At 41.0% G+C, this 18,325-nt stretch overlaps 1 protein-coding gene across 1 annotated transcript in view; it reads right to left on the minus strand.

Annotated features, from left to right (window-relative positions):
* Positions 1-18,325, minus strand: part of LOC145241991 (protocadherin beta-15-like) — a 258,438-nt gene that overhangs the window by 40,826 nt on the left and 199,287 nt on the right. Inside the window, exon 2 of the mRNA XM_080104872.1 lies at positions 14,154-16,666. Within this exon, the coding sequence (XP_079960998.1) occupies positions 14,154-16,574 (2,421 nt within the window). The 5' untranslated portion in view covers positions 16,575-16,666. The remainder of the gene's footprint in view (positions 1-14,153; positions 16,667-18,325) is intronic.

Genomic DNA, 18,325 nt, shown 5'->3' on the forward strand with positions numbered 1-18,325 from the left:
TCTTTCACTAACTCATTCTGGCTGGCCGATTTTATTTTAAAACTTCGCCTCAGGGCTTCGGGTTCGATCCTACCTCCCCCCCCCCCACGAGTTCTTTTTTATTTAACACCACACACACCTACAAACACCCGGGCAACGCCGAGTATCCCCGCTAGTCTATAATATAAATCTCACTTATCTGTTTAAATATATATATGCATGTATGTATGTTTGTATGTCTCGCAAAAACTTTTGACAGAGGCGACGGATTTTCACGAGATCAGTATCATTTTGAAGCTCGACAATTCAGATGACAAATATAGAAAAATTGGCTAAAAACATTAATTCCTTCACCCCCAACTGGGCATTTTATACAGGCAGGGATAATTTTTTTTGCCGATATTTTCAAAAGACATTGCCTCTTTTCTATTGTCTAACCTTAATTTAAACCCATGTCAGTTTCGGTTTGGCGATGAGCGCAACAGCAAACACTTTTTTTTCACTTTCTTTTTCTCTTTCGCAGTACGAGTTTGAGCCTGCTGCTTACTACCACCTTATAAATTTTTTTTCTTGCTCAACACACACCTACAAACACCCGGGCAACTCTGGGTACTCAGGCTAGTCTATAAAGGGAAAAATATGTGTGTATGTATGTATGTTTGTATGTCTTGCAAAAACTTTCAACAGGCAACGGATCCTGACGAGATCGGTATCATTTTGAAGCTGGACGTCTCGGACGACAAATATTGAAAAATTAGCCAAAAAGATTAATTCCTTCACCCTAATGTAGTTTTGTAGCTTTTTTTGCCAACATTTTAGCAAGTCATCATCATCATTGGATTGACTTCACTTAATTTCAACGTTCTTTACTTTTGGTCGTGTCATGAAGACATTGACTAAGAGGTCACGTCGCTAATATCACATTTTTTACCCCCCCCCCCCCGAGTTCCTTACTACACCACCTACACAGACCCTGGCACCCCCTCTATTGTTGTTTTTATATGCCCCCGCCCCGCTCGGGGTAGCAGTGTCGGATATAATTAGATTTGTTCAAAACTACTTGTATCCGCCAAATATAAATGAGATTTTCTTAATCAGTATAATTTCTTTCTTGGTTCATAGTATTTGTGCGTGGGGATCCTGACAGCGATTATCAAGGTTAAATTTGTGGCAAATATTTGGACAGTCACCCCCACTACCAAAATGGGGTGTCTATTCCGAAAGCCATTCTTAACATGGGGATGTTGCCAGTGATCATTCCAAAAGCTATTCTTAACATGCAGAGATTAGGGGTGTCTATTCTGAAAGCAGTTCTTAACATGAGGAGTTTGGGACACAACAACAACCATACTTTATTTTTCCATGAGAAGAGAGAGGCATGCTTCCACTGGGCAATGTCGGTTAATGGGTCCTGCTAATACATATGCAATCTGCATAAAATATCATGTTTAAGTATATCATATGATTGGGCAACGCCATGCGGCCAGCTAGTACACACACACACACACATATATATATATATATGAAAAAAGTCTATATTCCAAATTTCAAGATGTTGACCATCTTATCTTTTATTTCTTTAAGTACGTTGAGATGCACAATTCTTGTTTCGTAGTGCAGAATTATTCAAATGCCTCCAATTGAGTGGTTTTATTCATTTATTTATTTATTTTGGAGAGGGGGGGGTCTAGTATCCTGAGAACAAGTTTGACATCAAAGGAACATGTCATACATTAACTAACCCCAAGTCTGTGGCGATGGATTTGAATAATATTTGCCTTTTAACGGCCCAAAATACATAGAAAATAAAAACGGTTAGGAGACATGAGTGGTTCCATAAACATACCATTTCTTTTTTTTTCTTTTTTTTTATTTTTTATTTTTTATTTCACGGCTTCATGTTTTAAAGGATTGTGGTGTTATGCTTTAGTTCCCATAATTCCCAGGTCAACTCTGAACTGAAGTGATAGTACCTGCCAGGAAGCTCATCTATGGATTAAATATAAATTATGATTTGTTTTTAAAATATTCGCTGCAAAAACAAATTAATGAAAACACTAATCATTTACAAAACATGTTTGGCAGAAAATGACTCAACAACAGTTGACATCTTAAAATTCAACCAACCAATCAAACGATTACCAATTGACATGACTAATAGCACTCTACCTGAGAGCTCATTGTCCAAACGCCTTGGCTTAATATTCACAGGAAACATGAACTGGAACAAATACATTGACGATATTGCCAAGGCTGCTGCAGAGATGTTGGGTTCCCTTTATTGTGCTAGAAAACTACTCACCAGAGAGTATCCTATATAGTTGCAAAGCTATAGTTCACCCATACATGTCACATTTGGATTGGTGCATCCATTCCTAATCTCTTGCTCTTAAACAGAATTTTTAAAAATGCTCCAAGATCTTGCACTGTCGGCCAAACTCCTATCTGTCCCTTCACTGCAATGTTGCATCCTTGTGACTGTTTTCAATTATTTTAATGGGATGTCCTTTGATGAACTTATAGCAGTTGTACCTCCTTGATGTACATACTCCTGACTAATCCAAAAGCAACAAAATCCCACCCCTTTAATGTTGACATCCCTAGATACCACAAGTCTTCTAATTAATAGTTTCTTTCCTCAGACTGATAGACTTTAGAATTCTCCTCCCTTTTTCCTGCTTGCCGGACTGTTTTACAGCTTTCTCAACTTCTTTGATGACGAGCAACTCATCAAGGGTTTGTTTCGATTTGCAGAAGTTGTGTGATTGCTTCATCATTGATTGAAGAAGACCTGTTCAGTAAAGAGTTGAAGTGTCCATCTGCCTAAAATATTGGCATGTTCTGTTTTTTGTCTCATTAGCATTTAACAAAGGAGAAGTGCTGTGGTCCATATATTGTTTTGAAGGTGTCATAGAATCATAGAATCATGCATATCTGCATATTTCTGTATTTCCAGAGATTTATTATTGAATCATTTATCTTGTATTTTGTGTAGTTTTGTTTGAGCAGTACTGCAGATTTTCAAAAATGCTTCCTTTTTTTTTTAGGCAGATTTTGGATCCTGCTGAAGTTACACTTGTACTTTTTTGCGAGAAGTTCCTGTATCTCCTCATTTTCATCAAACCAATCCTGATGTTTATTCTGAGACAGTTCAAGCTGTCCAATCATCTTCAATATCAGAATGACCAAACTGTACTACAGCTAGTGTTGCACTGAGATTATTTGCGAGGAGAGTGGCATTTTAATTTGGAGACATTGATGTACTTGGCCATCTTTTTTTCTGAGGTTGCCACTTGGCTACAATGCTGAGTCTTAGCTTGAAGATAACAAGTTTGTGATCCGTCTAACACTCTCCACCACATATGGACTTGGTAATCAGAACATCCTGTCTTTTTTTTATAACACAGTCAATGAGATACCAATGCTTGGATCTTGGGTGTATCCAGGTGATTTTGTTCCTATTTGATTGACAAAACACAGTATTGGTGATTAGATCATGAGCGAGGCAGGTCTTTAGCAGCAACGATCTGTTATGGTTAAACTTGCTAACTCAATTTCTACCGATAGTTCCTTCCCAATTTTGGTCGTGTGCACCAACTCTGACATGAATGTCAGCACGAATGAAGAATTTATCTCCTTTAAGAACTGTTGCTAGGTTTTCTAGTTTTTGATAAAACCTGTCCTTCATCTCATCCGGTTGGCCACTGTTGAAGCATATGTGCTGATTAGTGTGGCATGACTTCTCATCCACACTGGTAAGCACATTGTCATTAGAGGAAGTAAGTTTTTAGATGTGCTTGGTTTTAATTGCAAATACAACTTCCGCCTATCTACATTCTCCACGAACCCGATGTAGTTAATAACAGCAGTTAGGAGATGGGTTCATAGATTTCAGAGTCGAACTACAGATGTGAGTGACAAAGCACGTTCAAGTCTTTTATAAGCAGTGCATAAAAAAACTGACAAAAGTGCATCGAGAATGGTAGAGACCATGCAGAAAATAACTTCTGGAGCACAAAAGGTAGAGACTTGTTTTCATGGTGCTACTCCTGTTTTATGTATTAGTTTCTGAGTTCAAAATTGGAGGCCTTTTAACACGACCCTCATATTATTAAATCTATCTTTTTATTAAAAGCAAACAAAGTAGTGTACGTTGCTGTATGTTCAGCCTAAAGATACTGCTTTCCTTTAATTTACGAGCACAAATAATAGGTACGGGCAAAAACGGGCGGACAAAAATAGGAGGACCTAGTTTTGCAAACCGATTTATCATAATTTTTTTGTAGCTTTCTGACTACTTTTTCATTGTATTTGAACGATTAAGAACTAAACTTAATTTCCAAAAGGAAAAAATATTTGTATACGTAAAAAAAAAAAAAAAAAAAAAAGTTACGAAAAATGTTTTCACAGCGAGCTACCCAATTCAGCTAAATTTTGAAGTTAAATAAATTCATTATATAGATCCTTTAAAAGATAAATATTAGTTTTCTGGGTCTATTTCAAAGATAATTAGTAAAGTCCTAAGATATTGAATTAAATTAAAAAAAACACTTTGTTTGTGCAAAACATAAATTAATTAGCCAAAAACCGAGTGATTCTGCCGTTCACAAAACGCAACATACTAAAATTTTGTAAACACGGAATATACGAATGCCCAAAATTTCAGGAAGTCGAAAGACTGTGAAAATGACGTCATGTAATTAAAAGGGAAGAAGGGGTGTGATAGTTTTTTTTTTTTTTCTCCGACATGCATCCGTACATTACTATTCTGATGTTTGTATAATTTTTCCACTTTTTAATTTAATTATTTTTCTATGTTCCTGTTTTTAAATTAATTTTTTTTACAATTATTGTTCAATATTATATAAAAAATATGTTACGCCGAAAGTTTCACATTCTTGCGAGCAAGGAAATTATTAAAAGCTTGCATATAAAAATTATGCGAAATCCGTAATTTAAAAAAAAAAGTAGAAATATTTTTTGCAATCATAATTTTTTTTTATGAAAATATTAAATTAAAATGCTTAATTCAATCGTAATATCGGTAGTTCGAGAAATTCATTTTTCTCCGAGTTATATTGAATTCATTAATATGGACTTTAGGGGCTTTTTTCATAATGTTTCTTGTAAAAATTATTTTATTTTATTTTTATTGTTACAAATTACGATGCTTTATTTATATAAAAAAAAGCAAAAATAAAGTCTTGCTTTTTTTATTTACTACTATAAACCCATAACTTTAGTAAAGGTATTTTTGGTTTAAACAAAATAATACATTTCCACTAAGATTAAAATAAAAATAATTAGTTCATTATATTTCGCGATCATTAGTTGATAAATACTGAAAATTTCATTAAAATTGGTTAATTTCCTGATTTTTGGTGATTTTTTAAGTAAAGGGAGGGGTCAAAATGTTTATACATTTTGAGCATCGGCCTTCATTTTGCCCGTACTTAACAAATAATAAACCTAAAATTTTTAACGCTAGCCGGAAATTTGTCTATTTAAAGGCTTCAAAATCACTTTCAATTATCGAAGAATCTCCTTTTAGAGAATATATTTCTATATACACACGCAACTTTCAAGGACAAACAACCTGAATAAAAAAAAATTAAAAAAAAGAGGAAAATAACGTTAACCAACTTTTGAGTTATCTCCCTTGCATCAGTCAATCTTCTTCTTCTATATATATATATAAACTAGCGGGGGGGGGGGTACCCAGCTTGCCCGGGTGTTTGGAGGTGTGTGTGGTGTTAAATAAAAAAGAAACCGGGGGGGGTAAAAGTTGGTAGGATCGAACCCGAAGCCCTGAGGCAAAGTTTGAAAATAAAATCGGCCAGCCAGAATGAGTTACTGAAAGATGTTTGAATTTAAGTAAGAACCAAATTGACAGTTGCACGCACAGAAGTCGTAGAGAAATAGCTATTCAGCAAATGAGGTCAATGACTAGGTTTGTTTGTTATAAGCGAAGTAAAAACACTTAAGTGGGGGGGGGTTTAATCAAAACATCGAAAAAAAAACACAAAAAAACTAACGTAAGGCAAACGAACGATGTTAAATGTAAAAATAAAAAAAAAACAAAAAAAACAGAAAAACGAATATTACGTGAAAAATGGCTTAAATAAGCCAGTTTTGATATTAAAATTTTAAAAATTGGTGGGTACCCGGGTGTTTTTGGGTGTGTGGTCGGGGGTGGACAAACGAAGTAAAAAAAAAAAACCCAGAAAAACAAACGTTACGTGAAAAATGGCTTAAATAACACTGGTTCAATATTTAAATTTAAAAAATCGAAAAAAAAAAAAAAAAAGACAGCTCACACCACGATTCAAATCCAAAATTTTTAGATAATGAACCAACGCGCTAACCAACTGAACTAACGTGACGTACATGAAATTTAGTCAGATTTTCAACTATTTAAAGTAAATCAGATCATGACGTCATCTGACGCATGCATAGAACCGGTCGTCATCATGAGAGGACCGTTTTTGTTGACCCTCCCTGTCGAAAATTGTCGATTTCGGAGTGAAAAAATGAATGCTTTTGGCCAATATTTCGTGCAAAGGATGGTGCTTCAATATGATACCGAGTTTGTGAATTTTTGTTCTGTCTATCGAAAGTTTTTAACTGACACACAAACAAACATACATACATACAAACATACATACACACTTTTTCGCTTTTATATATGTAGAAGGCAAATGCGCGCGCATTTTTTGTATGTCTCGAAAAGGCTTTTTTCGCTGACGGTCCCGGAGGGGGGGGCGACTATCGCTTAGAAGTGTTTATATACCCCCTATAATAATATCTATGATTTGGGAATGCGCGTCGCTTCTAGATTTATTTACATCGACTTTTATGAGATTCGTGCTATTTCACTCTGTCCCCTGTTTGTCCTGCTTTTTAGTATAAATACAGTGGAACTAAATTCAAACGGGTCGTGTTCTCGACTTTCGCCAAAATCAAAGTGTAGTATCATGTCGGAGGCGCTTGCTCAGTATGAAAGAATTACAGGGACCAAGATAAACCGCAGCAAGTCGGTAGGACGGCAGTTGGGTGCCTGGAGTGGCAACACCAACCTCCCGGTGCCCTTCTGCTGGACGAATGGCCCGGTTTGGATCCTTGGTGTGTGGTTCGGACCAGGTCTCCAGCTTGACAAAAATTGGTTGGAGGTACGGTCAAAGGTGGAGGCTGCAGTCAATTCGTGGCTTCCTAGGAAACTTTCCTTAAAGCGTAGAGCTGAGGCGTGTGCCACTTACGTCTTTCCTCTCATCCTTTACCGACTGGCCGTACTTCCTCTGCCTGCACAACACCTAACAGCTCTTATCGAACTCTTGTCCTCGTTTTTGGGACAGAGGAAGACACTGGGTGAGCAGACAGGTCTGTATTAAACGTCCATGTGAGGGAGGCTTGGGAATGCTGGACTTGAAGTGTCATCAAGACGCTGAGAGGCTGGCCTTCCTGAGCCACTACATGCAAGATGACGAATTGTGGCACCCCGTTGTTATTGCCGCCTTTCCCGACCTCATTCTCGACCCTTCTATCGAGAGCCGTCGCAGGCCGCGGGGAGAATCTGCCTACATGAAAGAGTGCCGAGCCACACTAAAACGACTACCAAGGTCCAGCGACCTTGTGACTGCTACTCGTAGGGAACTCCACAGAGATCTAGTGAAGGGGGCCAACGACGACCCACTATGCACGCGTTTGGGTTGGCATCAGAGTGAGATCCGATCCGCGTGGAGCTGGGCGCCAGGTCTGAGTCATCTGAACAATTCGGAGTTCTCTCTGACCTGGCGATTGGCCCAAAATGCACTTCCATTCAACAACATACAATGCAGTTCTGGGTTTTTGGAGTTGCCTGATTTTCCCCGTTGTGGGACAATGCCCGTAGAAATGACTGATCATGCTTTCTTTGATTGCCGCGAACTCTGCCCGTACTGGTTGTATGTCAGCGAGGTGACAGTTCGCATCGATCCTGAGCATCCTCACCCAATTACCGTATCAAATGTTGTGGACAACGTAAGACCGCCGTGGGACCGGGAAAGATAAATGGTCTACATTACGATCCTGGCTGTGGCGAGAACGGTGATTTGGACGTCGCGTCTGCAAGATTGCCGGGGGGGGGGGTCTTTTTCTGATCAGGATCTGATTGCTTTCTTTAAACACCAACTACGGGTGAAAATCAGATGTGATAGAAGAAGGCTGCATCACACGGCATTTGACAGAAGATGGATACATGTAGCAAGTCTGTGTGTACGAAGAGGAGCCAAATTTGAATACGTGTTTTCCGCCTAGGTGTGGAACGCGCAGTTCTGTAAAATAAAATTAAACAAGTAGCCTCTCAGCAAGCTGAGTGTGTGTTCCATGCCTCCCCGATTAGGAAGCCTCCAAGATCCCCACATCTCCTCTAAATTTCACCTATCTTGGAGAGAAAGAAATACAAACTAACCCCCACTCCTTATCCACAAAATTTTCTTTTCTCCATTCACCCCCATCTAGAAGGCATCCCCACTTAGAGACTGACCCGCAGAAGCGAGGTTCCTTTTACAAACCTTTTGGAGTGGGCAGTCTATCAACTAAACGGGGTTGGGAGGGTCCTACTAATCACTATTTTTTTACCCCCCCCCCCGCCCTCGACACAAATGAATTATTGCACCATTTTTATTGTTATCTTTTTTGTTTTTACACGTCAATAAAAAATGGTTTAAAAATTGGGAGTTAAGTAGGACGTCCCCCTGTATGAAAGGGTGAATGCGGCATTATGGTGAAAGAAGATATTAGCTGGGAGAAACTTTTGATTTTGTTTAGTTCTGGAGTGACAAGGATGACCAACGACCCCCCCCCCCCTTTTGAGTTGGCCATGTGCCTAAGTTTTTTGTTCATGGTTGATTTTCAATGTATTTTTAACATGAATAAAGGATTTAATATCTCAGTGTAGTATCTGTTCTCAGTATACTAACTTTGCTTAGCTCAAAGACCGGCAACGACCACCCACTTGAGCAAGCTTTGGTCAAGTTCAAGGGTTTTATTGTTTGGCTTCAAAGGACCGACTCCATTCTTTGGAAGAGTGGTCCTTCAGGCATTGTTTTGTTTTTTGTTATTGTTATTCACTAATTGTTTCGTTTTCTATTTTATTGCAGATAGTCCAGTGTCTGGATCTGACTTAAGCAGCCGGCCGGGCTAAAGGAAACTGACATGCCTTTTTAGGCGAAGGTCCCCCTAGTTTCCAAATCGGCAAGTCGGAGAAGGGCACTGGGCCAACAACTAGAGGGGGCAGGCCTCTGCCTCTGCCACCATGGGGGACGCCCCTGGTGTATGGACCATGCCGGCGAGGCACCACACCTGGTGGTGCTCCAGTGGCATTGTTGGGCGGCACCACACCCGCTGCTGTTGTTGGGGAATGCCACATCCGGTGGCAATCCAGTGCCATTGTTGCGGGGCACCATACCCAGTGGTGCCTCAGTGTCCGTGTCGGGGGGGGGGGGGGGTATCAACCCTGGTGATACCCTAATGCCAAGCTCAACTTCAGGGTCCGAGTCGGGAGATATCGAGGGGGAGTTTTTCCAGTTCGCATCTTCAAGCAACATTTCGTTGTCGGGTAAAGTGGCAGCAACGCCGGAAAGCTTAAAGAGCTGGCTCGAGGAATCCCCTGGAGGGATATGGCAGTTACCAAGGAGCTTTAGAGACAGCGGTCTGTATCCATCAGCTGAAAGAGAGGCACGGAAGACGGTGAGGTCAGCAGGATGCAGCCCGCAGAAGAGGCAAGATCTCAGGAGGTGGCAGTCCCTAAATCTGTATATGGCAACAATAAGAGCGGAGGCAGGTCCATCAGCATCAGAGAGGGATGCTAGTAAAAGGGAGGCAAAAAAGGCGCCGGAGGAGGAGAAGCGGACTAGCCTGGTGCAGGAAAGTAAACTCCATGGGGCCCAAAGGCACAGAGGACCCCGGAGGAATATAGAGAATTATTCCATACCAAGTACCAAGTCCTGACAGAGGGAAATGTGATAAGACCAGAGCCAGGCACATTAGAAACCTTGCGCGGCAGGATTGTGTCATTTGTAACATTGGACACTAAGAAGAAAGGGTTGGTAGGAGTACCAAAAGACAACTTCATCAAGATGTTGGTAGACCAGAATGTTCTGGCCTTATACTTCATCAGGCGCAGTTATGCAATGTGGGATGTTCTGGTGAATACCAAAGAAGAAGCGGAGAGGCTCACAAAAGGGGACCTCATCTGGAAAGGAATTAAATTCAAACCAGAATATTTGGAGAAAAGAAGGACGCTAGTGTTGGTGCTAGGGGTCCCATGTTGCATAAGTGCGGAATTTCTTGGTGCGATATTGTCACAGCATGGAGACGTTGAGGCGGTTACCCCGGTCCGTGGCCCGAGGACTATCCAGACCGGGGACTACCAAATAATCATGAAAGTCGACAGAAAGGGCTTTAACTCCATCCCCGTGCAGCTGAAGTGTGAAAGTTGGACGATGTCCTTAATAGTGGAAGGATGACGACCATATTGCTGGCACTGCCAAAAGCCAGGCCATAAGGCAAAGGCCTGCCCGCTAAAAGTGCCAGCAGAGTCCAGCAAGACGAACCCCTAGGCTGCTGTTCCTGCAACAACCCCGGCGCCAAAGGTGGCCACCATAGAAGATAAGGAGGAGAAACCCCAGTCCGACTGGAAAAAAGTGAAAAAGAAAAAAAGTCCTCCCTAAGCAGAAAAGAAGAGTTAAAGGGGGGGGGGTAAAAAGGAAATTGGTGACGCCTTCCTCAGAATCGGAGGAAGAGACAGAAGAAAGACTAAAAGAGAACGCAAAAAAAGGTGAAAGAAGACAACAACCCTGCTCCTGAGAACACCCCCAACCTCACACCCCGATGGAGCAGAATACACCTTTAACAGTAGTAAAACTTTCCATTCTGTATTGTAATCCTGCGGTACAAGTAAATGATAGGTTGTCGGAGTCCTTTGGGGTCTCTCTGTCGGTGCGCCAGGGTTGTCCGCTGTCGCCTCTGTTGTATGTCCTGGCGTTGGAGCCCTTCCTTTGTAAATTAAGGGACGAGGCGTCTAGACCAGTCCTGCGCGGCATGGCTCTACCTGGCAGCAAATTCACCAGGGTGTTCGCGTACGCTGATGATGTCACCGTTTTCGTAGGGTGAAGGATCGATATTAAAGTGGTGATGGAGGCGGTCGCTGAGTATGAGTGTCACAGGGGCCATAGTCAATCGCAGCAAGTCCGTTGGCCTGCGGTTGGGCACCTGGACCGGGGTAAACTCGCTTCCAGGCGGGTTCAGCTGGATGGATGGCCCGGTAAAGATTCTCCGAGTGTGGTTCAAGCCTGGACACTAACTGAACAAAAATTGTTCGGAAATACAGACGAAGGTCGAATCGTCTGTAAGGACTTGGATTCGCAGTGGCTTATCCCTGAATGGTCGTGCAGAGGCGTGTCAAACTTATGTCTTTCCGTTGATCCTTTACCACTTGTCAGCACTTCCTCTGCCTGCGGACCGCTGTAAGGCTTTGGAGCAACTGCTTTTCAAACTTCTTTGTAAAGGGGGAAAGCCGTATGTCCGTAGACAGGTCTGTACACAGAAACTCAGCGAAGGTGGCTTAGGAATGCATGACGTGTTAAATCATAAGTACGCCGAAAGATTGGCGTTCCTGAGTCGGACACTGCTTGAGGAATTGCACTGGGTACCAGTTGTGGAGCAAGCTTTTCCACAGCTCTTATCCTCCCCTGCCACTGAAGGTCGCAGAAGACCAGTGGGGGAACGGCAATTCCTCTCCGAATGCCTTGCCTGGGTCCAGTGACCTTGCACGGCCTAGGAGGAGGCTATATCAGGATTTAGTGGTGGGGACCGCAAAAGATCCGCTGGTTGAGCGACTGCACATGTCGAGGGAGGAGGTCCTCTATGAGTGGAATTGGGCGCCAGCCAGAAGCTATTTAAACAATTCAGAGTGTTCTATAACATGGAGGCTTGTCTGGAATGCGAAGCCACTTTTTGGCGTGCTTGCTATGAACTGCAAGAGTGATGAATACGTTCCTTTTTGCCCCTCCCCCCCTGTGAGGATGACGAGGATGAAACAAAGAATCACGCCTTTTTTCTTTGCAGTGGAGTTCAGAGGCTCTGGGAGTACGTCAGAGAGGTAACGGCTCGCATCGACCCCGAGCAGTTGGTGCCACTTGATTTGGCGTACATCATCGACAACATGGACCCGCCGTATACTGAGGAGAAACGGTTGCTGTTTCTTGCGATCCTAGCTGTAGCTAGGTTAGTGACGTGGTTTACATGTCTTAACATTGTCTATGTGGTTGAATCTGTTTCGGATCGGGATTTGGTTGCTTACTTTAAGCTGATGCTTAAAGCTCCATCAGCTTAAAGTAAAGACCAGATGTGATTGGAAAAGATTACATCGCATAAACTTTGATAGGAGATGAGTGCACAACACTTGTTTGCGCATCAGACGAGGCGCTAGGTTTAAGTTTGTTTTCCCACCCTAGTGGTATTGGTCAGGCGATGCTAAGGTTCTACGGAACCCAGCCCCAAACAAAGATTTTTAGAGTAGGAGTAGTTAGGTTGTAACCACTTTGAGTGGAAAATACTTTATTAGGTACTAGACTAGAACAAGTATGATAGGTGATCCTATCCCCGTTTTTATTTTTCATCTGCACTAAGAGAGCTTCCAAAGATGCCCAGTCCACCCTCTGTTTTGTTCCCGGTCTGTTGCCCCTATACATACATTTATCTTGGAAGACTCTGTCCATTCCCTATATCGCCCATCCCTATCTAATTTGGTTTCAAGATATCATCCCTAGGTCCCCCCACTCCCCACTAGGGAATGACCTGCTTACTCTCGACTTTCAGAACCGGAAGACAGTGGCCGCTCCATATTCAGAAGTAGGTTGGGAGGATCCCTTACTAACCCGCTCCCCTAGGCATTTTGTTTAGTTGTTTTATTTTTCTTTTTTTTTGGATGTATCTTAGGGCCTGGCAGTAGATAATGCCAAGTCCAGGGCCAAGTACTTAATAATCGTGTTCTCGGCTTTCGTGCCTAGAGCGACGACCACCCACTTGACCAGCTTTTTGGCCATTTAAGGGTTCTTTCTTGGACAAACCATCGGGAGAGGGGCTGAGAAAAGTAAAATCATTGTAGATGGGGGCTCCCCTGGGGAGGGGGGTTTACCAGTGCAACGCCAGGCAGTGCAGCCGATTGGCCAGCCCTCTCAGTGAGTGATTGTTCGCCAATTCCACTAGGACAGAAGACACCCACCCGGAGTCAGTCAGCAGTCAGTATGCCCAATAAACCCGTCAAGGCGGCGACAGCTTGGGGATCCCAGGAAGGCCAGAAAAATAACGCAAAATATTACCATGATCTTTTTAATGATAAGTTTCAGGACTACGTCAAAGAGAATGTGCTCAAGGTGAGGCCAGGAAGATTGGAGGATATAAGACAGTGATCAATCTCCCTGGTAACGTTCGGCGTAAAAGAAAAAGGTCTACTCGGAATCCCCAAGGAGAAAATGCCGGAGATTTTAGGTGAGCTGAAGATCCCCGCCAAGTACACAATCAGGAGGTATCATGCCATGTGGGAGCTCCTTTTCCCTACAAAAGAGGAAGCGGAGAGGTTGGCAAGGGGAGACCTCACATGGAAGAATTATAAGTTAAAGACTGAATACCTGTCCAAGAGAAGAACTAATGTGACTATAATGGGCTTGCCGAGCTTCATTGAAGTGGAAAAAGTACAGGCCCCCGAAACATCAGATCCAGAGAATACAAGATCGAGATGCAGGTAGATAGAAAAGGATTTTACACCATCCCTTCCCAGCTGACGTGTGAGGGCTGGCACATGACGGTGATCGTAGAGGGATGACGGCCACACTGCTGGCACTATCACAAACCGGGGCATATGTCCTGCTTTTGCCCCGAGAGGAAAGCACCGGAAGAGAAGGAGGAAGTCGGAAAGAAGACACCAGAGAAGACGGAGGAAAAACAGAAGGAGTCGGAAAGATGTGAAAGAGCCACATCAACCTTTTTCAGGTTATTTAATGCCGAATCTAGTTATTTTGCGGAACGATTTTTAATGGAGTATATTTGTTTTTTATAATAGATGGCAAATAAAGCTGGCAAAACAAGAACATATATACACATGTGCGTACGAAAAAAAAAAATATTTTTCTTACCTGATATACAACCTCTGGTTTACCTTGAACCTGCATGATTGTGGCTGATCCACTGTGCCCAATGTCTGAATTTTCCCCACGTGAATCCTCTCGTTCAATAAGATGGAAATCTCTGTTAACGTCCACCTCCTCTATCCGCGTGGATGGGAGGTCAACACAAGATGATGCCAGATATGGGTACATTAACTGTCTCTGTTCACACTTTACCGAGCAGTTCCCCTTCCCCTCATTTCGATGTGAAATATTTTTCTGATTGGTAAGTCTAAGGAAGCATATCGAAATAAAAGCAGTGATGATCACAGAAAGAGTGACAGCGACAGATACGATGGCGATGAGAAAGTCCAGGTGTATCTTCTCGTCCGTTTCATCTTCTTTCATTCGGACAACGTTGACCTTCTCGAACGTTTTGTTGCTAACTGTTAAGGTCAAGAAGATAGTAGTTGTGGCTGAAAGAACTGGAGTGCCACTGTCCTTCACAGCAAACTGTAGGTCATAGGAGCCAGCGTCTTGCTGGTTGACCACTCGTGTAAACGACAGTAAGCCAGTATATGGGTTGATGTTAAACAACTGTTTTTTATTACCAGCTTCTATCTCATATTTGAGGAACGCATTCTCCCGACCATCACTATCAGAGGCCTTAAGGATTGTAATATTTTTTGTATGGTAGGGGTAATAGACTACATCCAAGCAAAAAGGATTAACACTGGGGTACGTAAAATATGGGGAGTTGTCATTTTCGTCTCTGACCTCTACTATGACATTTACGGTGTTGTTCAAGGACGGTCGACCCTTGTCTTTAACTAAGACTTGGAATTTGTACACATCCTGAAATTCATGGTCCAGCGACATAACAGTTGAGATCAATCCACTGTCTGTGATTTGGAACGGTAAGAAGTACTTGTTATCTGCGATGAGGAAATACGTGAGCTTGCTGCCTGCACCCAGGTCTGGATCCGTGGCATTAATGTAACCGACGGGAAAATTTGGTTTTTTGTTTTCGTATATCCAGAATTTAAAAGTCTTCTTCGTAAAAGTTGGTCGTACATCATTCACGTCTATGACTTTTATAGAAAATTTGTTCTCGCAATGTAACGGGGGAGAGCCCTTATCGTGACAACTAATGATAACATCATGATGATCCCGGGTTTCTCTGTCCAAAGGTTTCTTTACAAGCACTTTGTAGCGCTTGGGACCCAGGCTCTGTAATTGGAATTTGTCATGGTGAAGAATGCAGTTAATATCTCCGTTTGGACCAGCATCGTGGTCGGTTACTTTCACGTATGCTATAAAACTGCCAACTTCGATATCCTCTGAAATATCAACTGTGTTTTCATTTCCCGTTGGGCGAGATACGAAGTTGACATCTATAGTTGGTGCGTTGTTCTGTTGGTTAATGATGCTGACAAGAATCATCACGATTGAACTCAACGGAGGACTACCCCCATCTGTCGCTTTGACGTACAACTTATGTAGCAACTCTTGTCCTAAGATAAATTTTTTGTGCAAGAAAACCTCCCCAGTCACTTTGTTCAACTTGAAATGAACCTTAGCAATGTCTGACGTTTGTTGGCTCAATTCATAAGCAATTTTTCCATTTTTACCGATATCAAAATCACGCGCCAAAAGAATAACGATTGGTAAAGTGTCGCTCGGTTCATTCTTGCTAGTGACATTATACACCTTCTGCGAAAAAATCGGCAAATTATCGTTGACGTCTGTGACGGTTATATTCAAATTAAGGATACTCTGTTTAGCAGGTACCCCCTCATCCTTAGCAACCACCTTAATCATGTACGAATCCTTCAACTCTCTGTCTAACTTCTCTTCTAAATTTATAAACAACTGCGATGTTCCGTCAACACGTTTTGAAACAGACAATGAAAACGGATCATTTGTATTCTTCATGAGTTCGTAATTGATTTTCGAGTTCATCACACCAACGTCCTTATCAATTGCATTTGGTATTGATTTACGCATACCGATGGCATCTCCCTCAGAAAACTGGATGTTCACTTGCTTGACGGGGAACTCAGGCTGGAAGTCATTGACGTCTTTCAGGATTACCTTGATTTCAAAGACCTTGATAAACGATGTTCCTTTCTGGACGGCCACTTCTACAATTCGGGAACATTCCTTGTACCGCTTACACATGAGTTCTGCATTTAACGTCTGACGGGTGTAAAGCTTTCCAGATTTTTCCGATACACGGAACAGCTGAGAACTGTCCGTCTGTGCTGGCTGCAACTGGCTGAAAGTGATTGTGTTGCGTTCAGAAAGTGGGATTCGATCCATGAGATGTGAATCGGCAGCGATATTGCCCACCAGCGTGCCTGGGTCTTTCCCTTCTTCAACGACGTAGGTGAGGTCAATGCACAAGCACCAATGCAGAACAGAGAGGAGGAGACAAAAGGGGAGGAACATTTTCGGTCCCAACACTTACACTGACCAACAACAAATCCCATTTAGCTTAAGTGAGCTGCTGCTGCTGCCGCCAGATGAATTCACCATTTTATCTAGAAAAATAGAAAAGAAAATGTTTACATAAAAAAGATTTTTAAAATTATTTATTGTAATTCTTCCTTTTTTTTTGTAAATCTATAATTTTTTTAGATAGAAAAAAATTTACTGTTTTAGAAATAAACTTAATTTAAAAAAATAAAAAAACAGAAAAATCTTTACGAGGTATGTACTTATCACAGAAAAAGATATCATATTCCAAAAATCACATAAATCTAATTTATAAAACTCACTATGTCTGTCTGTCTGTCTTCCTATTTTCAAACTCTCTTCCGAAGCTAAAAGTCGCAGAGTGGCACTAGGGGCCTCAAATGATTGAATTTTTCATTAACCGTTTTTTATAGGTCTTTAGACGTTTAAAATAGTTTTTAAGGGGTCTTTAGACGTTTAAAATAGTTTTTAAGGGGTCAAAAAGGGGATCAATATTAAAAAAAAACGTTATACATTTTGTACATTCATCTTAGTTTATTTTTAATTTTTGATCAGTTCATATGCGTGTCACATTGGTACAGTGGTAACGTCACCAGCTTTGAATGTTACAGTTTTGTTTTCGGTTTCGATTTTAGCTGATAGCACCTAAATGCTTTTGTTTTTTTGTTTTTTACTATTGAAATCACGACTATAATAATATATACGAAATCTGGACGAATTAAAATATCATATTTAAGCGTATTTTACTAGTAGGCAAAGCCCCCCCCTCCACTAGTTGAATAAAGTAATTTTGTTCTTTGTATAGAAAATCATAGTTTTTCGATTTTAAGAGTAAATTGTATTCAATACAAGGTTAATTTTGATTTCGATAGATCGAATTGAGTTGTCTCTTCCTTATTTATAAACAATGACTGTCAAAAATTAGTAATAGCTAAAAATCATAAAATATTGATGAATATGACATCTTTGTTCTGTGACATGTATGTTCATCATAAAGATTGTTTTGCATATATTTGTTGTTTTATTATTAAGTCGAATTCTAAGTAAAAACAAAAATTTACGTATGATTTTTTCTTTTTTTAAACAGAATTTTTTGTCAACTCTACCAGGGATTTTTTTCCCTCATTACAAACTTTATGAATATATGCGTATGTGGGTATGTGCGTATGTATGAAAACAAAAGAAATTTGATTTTAAGAAAATGATAATTTAAAAAAAAAAACATTAAAGTAAAAAAATTTTCTGGTAAGGCCGGATAGGCTAGTTAGTTTCAAAAAGTTTTATTAAATTATTTCCGGTACTAACATTTTATTGAAATGGGGAATAAATAACAAAATTTGTGTTAGTAAGGCCTCCCAGCCTTTTCTAAATAATAGACCACACACTATTTTTCAGTTTGTTGAAAACAAGCAGGTCAATCTCCAAGTAGGAGTGGGATCTAAGTGTAGAAGAAACAAAAGAAGGGAAGTGGGTGGAGTCCTTCCAAGACGAGTACACGTTGGGGATAAAGGCTAAGAACGAAAAGAAATAAAAACGAGGAGTGGGAATCTTGGAGGTTTGCCAAAAAACCAAAGAAAGAGATTTTTAGAATCTACGCCACCTGTTCCAGGTTGAACTGCTCAGACGCAAGAAGTGATAGTTCTGTTACAAAGACTTTATTAGTTTTTTTGAAATCATTTCCAAAAAATAATATGATGAAGCAAGGGAAGTAACTTTTATTGGGA

This window comes from Euprymna scolopes, chromosome 21 (assembly GCF_053919585.1).
Source record: "Euprymna scolopes isolate OS-2025 chromosome 21, ASM5391958v1, whole genome shotgun sequence".
Lineage (NCBI taxonomy): Eukaryota > Metazoa > Mollusca > Cephalopoda > Sepiida > Sepiolidae > Euprymna > Euprymna scolopes.